Source organism: Synchiropus splendidus, chromosome 4 (assembly GCF_027744825.2).
Source record: "Synchiropus splendidus isolate RoL2022-P1 chromosome 4, RoL_Sspl_1.0, whole genome shotgun sequence".
NCBI classification, from domain to species: Eukaryota; Metazoa; Chordata; class Actinopteri; order Syngnathiformes; family Callionymidae; genus Synchiropus; species Synchiropus splendidus.
The window spans coordinates 13362035-13368793 of NC_071337.1; the positions used below are offsets into that span (position 1 = coordinate 13362035).

Below are 6759 nucleotides of genomic sequence, written 5' to 3' on the forward strand. Positions count from 1 at the left end.
TTTTTTTAATACCACTGCTGCTCCAAAAAGTGGTGCACTTTGATGAGAAGTTTTCCCCCCTGAAAACAAAAAATTCACTTCTCTTTTAATGATTAAAAGGAGCCGCCCTTCACAGCAAACTTTTATTCCCCATTACCATAACAGAAAATACATCAGTAGTCACAAGCATCGATAACAGCAGAGTTAAGACAGTGTAGATTTTATGATGTAAAATAGAGCATTCAAACAAACAACCAGATGAGTTCAGTGTAGTCAGCAGCAGGCTGTTACTCTTTCATTTATTATGATATGTTCAATGATACCTGAAAAGGTTTTTCCACCAAAGTTTCCTTCACTGCAAATAGGCAGTAGCTCGACACCAAACGTCTGTTGGAAGCGCAGTGCTGTACAACAACACTGACATTCACAACTCACGCTCGGTTTTTGCCTGTTCTCTTGTCCCTGTTTGGCATAACCAGGCATTTCTTAATATGGTGCTAAATAAGGCCAGGAACTGAAATCAGTATCTGAAATAAAAGCTAAAGCAGAAGGCAACATTTTCACTCAGGTTTTAATAAATATTTTGACAAGAAAAAAAAAAAAAAAACTTTTCCAAGCTTCATCCTGGACTGTGACAAGGGTCAGTTTACGCCAGAGGATCTGAACGTGATTCTCATTTTGGGTGTACAAGGTTAGCTGTAATAAACTAGATGATCAGGATGTTTGTCTGGTCACACCCAGACTAGAGAGGAACATACTGCTGAAGGAAGTTAAACCAGCCAACGCTGCTTTTAACATTAAAAACATTCAATTCAATCACTAAACAAACGGACTTCTGATCAGGATCATATTTAATAGCTGGACACATGCAGTAGCTCAGAATCCACAAAACAGCAGCAAACAATCAGATACTTCAAATTGAAATAATGTCATGTAAAATGACAGTTAAGTTAAAATACGTGATGTGCCTTGTCCTACATAATGAGAATGAAACAGTACATTATTGAGACAAAACCCTTCCTTATATGTGGGAGGCGAATGTTGGAAGAGTGTTTTTTCAACACAAAGCCATGTGTTGAAGTTGAAAACCTCAGGCTTATGAAACATGTTTGTAAGGCAGACGCGGGAGTAGCAATTGCACAAACAGGTCAAATGAGCGCTCATTTCAGAAGTCAGCGTCCAGAGTGAATTCGCTTCCGCTTGTGCTCGACATGACTCCAAATTTTTGGTACTCAGCAACACGCTTCTCGAAGAAATTGGCCTTGCCCTCCAGAGAGATGGATTCCATGAAGTCGAACGGATTCCCAACTTGGTAAATCTAAAAAAAACAAACAAACAAAAAAAAACAAATACAAGATTAATCTTTAATTTTCTCTAGGCACTCGTTTCTTATTAATGAAACTAGCTTATTGTTATTAGCAGTATTAAGTGGGTTTGAAAAACTCATTGCGTCAAGTTTGAGTACAAATGAAACTTTTCATTTTATATTTTACGAAGACGAAGAATTTAATAATGTAAAATTTTAACGAATTATTGCAGACATATTTATCCCTGCCATTATTTTATTTTCATTTTGGATAATTCTTTTTCATCATCATAAACTTGATTATATTATTTTTATTCTGCATATTCATTTTCTCCTGAAAGTCTTTCTCAAACAATTAATTTTTTTCCCTGTGTGTGTGTTTCCCCAGAATTAAATAATGATATGTATTATATCATTATATTATTATAATTAATATTAATTAAAAACATTTTTTTTGAAAATGTGTCACTGCTACAATTTAATCTCTTTAAATAAACCCCCCAAAAAAACAAAACAAAACATATATATATATATATATATATATATATATATATATATATATATATATATATATATATATATATATATATATATATATATATATATATATATATATAATTATGATTATAAATATATACATTTTTTCATACTTTCATGGAACGTTCTTACTTTGTTTCTTTTGTCCTGTACCCAAGAGTTTCTTTTTCTTTTTCTTTTATACGTTTTCCCATCAAATTCAAGCATCTTTTTTTCTGTCCATCTGGATTCTGGACGACCCCTCAACAGCGCACCCCTGGTTCATGTGATCCCTGCTGTCAATATCTGAGGTTTTATTTTAAGTTAAAAAAATATTTAAACATAATTATACAGTAATAATTTAATAATTGTGTTTACAACCCTGAAGTCATATTAAGTTCATTTGGAAAACACATTTTTTTTTAACTTAATATCACATAATACCTTATCGAGTCCCAGATCGTTGAGGAGTCGGTCAGCCACAAACTCGATGTACTGCTTCATCAGATCACAGTTCATCCCGATGAGCTTCACTGGCAGAGCCTCAGTCAAAAACTCCTGCCGCCGAAAGACGTTTTAACAATTGAATGCACAACTACAAACATCAAGGGCCCAGAGAAGGACACTGACCTGTTCAATGCTGACAGCTTTGGTGATGATGTCCTTCACTCTGTCGGTGGATGGCTTCTTCACCAGGTGGCTGTACAGCAGACACGCAAAGTTGCAGTGCAGTCCCTGGAGGACCACCGACAGTTTACTCAGTTTATCAAACTAAAACATACATGCTTTTATTACACACATATTAGGCACCTGAGACCACTTTTATACACACACACAAACAATTCTATAAAAAAGAAACACAAACAAGGAAATAAAAACAAAAAAGTAAATTAGCAAAAATATACAAGCACAAGATCATCTTGAAAAATACATCTTAATTTTAGTCCAAACCTGTCATTAAAGTGATGCATCAATAGCACACTTTTTTCATTGTTCTAAAACTTTTACCATGAGAAAAGTAATCTGCCATGTTTAGTTTGATGCTTGGTGGTTCAGACTTTAGTCACTGAGTAATACAATGAATACTTCTCCAGCGATAAATAATAAATGCTTTTTGTTCCTTATGAACGATGCATTAACATTTCCTGGAATGTTTGAACCTTCTCACCTCGTCCCTGCTGATCAACTCGTTGGAGAAGGTGAGTCCGGGCATCAGCCCTCGTTTCTTCAGCCAGTAAATGGCTGCAAATGAGCCAGAGAAGAAGATTCCCTCCACTGCTGCAAAGGCTACAATTCTCTCCCCTGTGAGCAAGAAATATAGGTATGAATGTCTTCTCAACACCGGAGGTGGTCTCCGAGTGGCTGACCACAGAGACTGGTGCTTCCATACCAAACGTGGACTGGTTGTCGTTGATCCACTGAAGGGCCCAGTCTGCTTTCCGCTTCACACAAGGCATCGTTTGAATAGCATTGAATAAATGTTCCCTGAAATGGAGAGCAAAATGGTCGACTCAAAAATGACTGAACAAATGTCAACTTTTTATAAAAGAGAAGTGGAAGTTCTGAAACCTAATATAATCAAATTAAGACAACTTCTAGTGCAATGCAATAAGGTAATTGAAAATAATAATAAATTCAATGAAGAACACAAATAGAAAACAAGAAAGAAAATTGCTGAATTAAAAAAAAATTCAATGAATGGAGACTAAGAGGGAGACCGGTCATAGGAATGAACAGATGCAGTCTAAAACTAGTTTATCTCTCTACTAAATGTAATTTGCATATTTGGAACTTCACGTCAGTTCTTTCATTCTCACCTCTCTTCAAGATCCCTGATGTAGGTGTCGATCAGCGTGCTGTACATCTCAGAGTGAACCGTCTCAATCAAGATCTGGAAGCTGTAGAAGGAGCGGGCTTCTGGAATCTGGACCTCCTGACAGAACCGCTGGACCTATTGAGTAAAACAAAGTCAATATCTCTGACATCTGAATGGACTAAATCAACACAAACATGACTAAACCTCACAAGACAAAAGCTTTTAGCGGTGGACAAAGATCCCAGTGGTACCAGTCTAAAGTCTAGGGTCACGGGTGTAGACCAGAGCAGAAGAACTACATTTTTTGGACCATTATTCTGACATTCTGGAGGAAATAAATCATTATTTTAAGATAAGGAAAACCATCAAATCGAACAGAAGATGTTCAAATGCAGAGCTGCTGATATAAACAACAGAAAGAACAAATGTAATTCTTGGACATTTACAAATAAACAATGGCATTTCATTTTTGAAAATGCTTATTACTATAGTGATTTCACTATGATTTTTAAAATCCCACTGCTAGCCATCAACAAGTCTATAAACAAAATATAACAGTCGTCAATGATCATTCCTATAGGTGTGCTCGATTGTCAGTATGTGAACTCAATGACGACTGTATGAGACACTTTTTTCACGTGTAAAAATCATGTTCCAGATGGGACATCTGTAATGTGAGACAGGTGCTTGGCCTCAGTCTCTGCTCCCATCCAGGACTGTTGCATGTGATAAACAGTATTGTAAACACACCCCCAATAATAACATTGTTCGATTCAAAAAATGTCCAGCTGCCAACCGTTAGGAACCAAGGGTTGGAAGGCAGCCCATTGCTCAGCACAGGTGGCAAGCTGTTCTTGAGATAAGGGCTGTTTCCATTCTTTTGGGGTTAAACCGCTTTATTTCTCAGCTGTGTTTCTCAGCATTTTATTATACATGCACTAATGAGGCGGTGGAAAATTTGATAAATAAAAATAGCAGTTGTCATTTTAGGAAATGTGTGCAGTGGTAAAACTTGTGGAAGATGAAATGACAGTCACCACCTTGAATCCACTACATAACAGCAGTACAGGGGTTGGGAAAAAATAATGGAAACACCTTAAAGCTAAAAAAGCCATTATTTTGTCCAACACCTGTATGTGGTCAGTTTGAGTCAAATTTTTAAGCATATTACATCCAAAAATAAAGAAAAATTAAGCATAAATCCAAATTTGTAAAAGTGATAGTAAAGATGTGGATACAATACAAATGTAAAACACAACAAAAATGTTTGCTATGATAGTTGGGTTAAACTGCCTGTGCACAAACAAACTGTTGAAGGAGGAAGTGGTTTGTGCGATATGAGCATCTCCTATAAGAAAAAGATTCAGCGGTTTATCAGATGCGTTGTAAAATGAATAAAAACTATTCCCCACCAGGTTTTCGTTGACAATGCCGTCACTGGCAGCGAAGAAGGCCAGCACATGAGAGATGAAGTGCCTCTCATCAGGTTTCAGGTGGTGCCAGTCGACCAGGTCTCTGGACAGATCCACCTGGAGACACCACACCAGCGACATCACCATAACCGTCGTGAGGTCCATCTCTGAAGGCAGCACTCACCTCCTCTACAGTCCAGAAGGAGGCCTGAGCCTGCTTGTACATCTTCCAGATGTCGGGGTACTGGATGGGAAAGACCACAAAGCGCTTGGGGTTTTCTCTGAGCAGCGGTTCATCTTCTGTCTCTGAACCATTTGAGATGACACCATGCTTTTCCTTGAAGCCATTCTATAAGAAATGATCATATGATAAAACAAAGAGGAATATTAGCAAGCACAGTTACAACAACTGAATCCACAAATTACGGTTATGGTATATTATTAATAACACAAATTCTTATAGATATAAGATGGCAAAAAACATGTAAATGAAGCTTAAATAAACTGATTTTTACCACTATATTTGCCAAAAATATTTAGAGAAATCTCGACAATTGTATAGTTGTTTTACGTTCCATGACTTTGCCAAGCTGAATATAAGACGTTTGGTAAAACACTGTAGCAAGAACATTAGGTTCATGCGAGCGCAGGGACATTTAGTTCATTAAAATCGGAGAATTATGACAGGTGTACATGTCCCTTTAAACCCCACGCACATGCGCAGTGCAATGTTACAACCACAACAAAAGACACGAACGTAACACTGACAAAAATCCGAGCGTTAAAATTGAATCGATATGAATTTAAATATTGACTTAAAAGCCGCACTGTATGTTTTAAAACTGCGATCATTAATGAGTTATTTTTAGATATTTCTTACTTGACGTCATCGGTGCGCAAATCAACCCTCTACAGAAGCGAGACCACGTTCTTTAGCGATGACTAGAGATGAGAAACTGGAAGTGACAGTAGCGTCTGATACACACGGATCTAAACAGGTAACGCGTCATTCCGTCCAGTGTTCCGTAGCCTCCACTCTGGCGAGCATAAACATCCCATAAACCTTACCAAATCGTTCTGAATGTCGGTCTGCAGGCTGAAATTCAGAACCCGGATCTGCTGAGAATTCATCTTTCAGGCGGGGACGTCATTCGCGAGGGAGAAACTGCCTGTGAAACATCTTGTGCCGCGCCGCTCATTTATAGCGACGGAGGGAAGGAGCTGCACAGCGCCCCTGGCTGTCAGAGGTGGTACATAACCTCCGCTCCACCGCATCCAACCGACAAGCTCCCTCAAGGGCAGAGCTTATTGACATTACCAGCGCTCACTAGATTCACAAAAAAGTACCCTGAACTTTGAGGCTATTTACCCATCTGTAGTCAAGTATGTGACATTCAAATGCTGTCATAAAGAATTTCATAACTACCGTATATATTACGTATCCTAAAAAACAAGTTAGTTTACTACTTGATTTTATTGAAAAATGTTTTGTAAAAAATGTTATTCGCATATTAAAATGCGCCAATCGCCAAACAAAAAAAGATTTTAATCATTATTGTTTATATTCTTATGATGCGATGTTTAATGAAATCCTTTTGGATTATGTTTTTCAAAAGTAATTCAGCTTATCATTTACCTGATTCACGAGTTTTCTAAATCAATTTGAGTAATGTAAAATATGTACAAAGGTCGTTTCAGGTCCTTCTTTGTTATTCTGCGCCTTAAAATGT

The 6759-nt window shown here is 37.3% G+C and overlaps 1 protein-coding gene across 1 annotated transcript; it reads right to left on the reverse strand.

Annotated features, from left to right (window-relative positions):
* Positions 1–96: 96 nt before the first annotated feature.
* On the reverse strand, positions 97–6246 carry rrm2b (ribonucleotide reductase M2 b). The gene is made up of 9 exons (XM_053862555.1): positions 6098–6246; positions 5214–5378; positions 5030–5146; positions 3619–3752; positions 3192–3286; positions 2970–3103; positions 2432–2536; positions 2246–2359; positions 97–1297 (listed from the first exon to the last, which is right to left on the reverse strand). Exons 1-9 carry the CDS (start codon positions 6158–6160, stop codon positions 1145–1147), a joined length of 1080 nt encoding a protein of 359 aa, XP_053718530.1. The 5' UTR covers positions 6161–6246; the 3' UTR covers positions 97–1144.
* Between the last annotated feature and the right edge of the window lie 513 nt (positions 6247–6759).

Excerpts from the sequence above, each read along its gene's own strand:
- rrm2b (XM_053862555.1), bottom strand. The coding sequence starts at position 6,160 with ATGAATTCTCAGCAGATCCGGGTTCTGAATTTCAGCCTGCAGACCGAC. Across the intron at positions 5,147-5,213 it reads CCTTCTGGACTGTAGAGGAG|GTGGATCTGTCCAGAGACCT; the intron begins GTGAGTGCTGCC and ends TGGTGTCTCCAG. Across the intron at positions 3,753-5,029 it reads GCATTGTCAACGAAAACCTG|GTCCAGCGGTTCTGTCAGGA; the intron begins GTGGGGAATAGT and ends TTTACTCAATAG.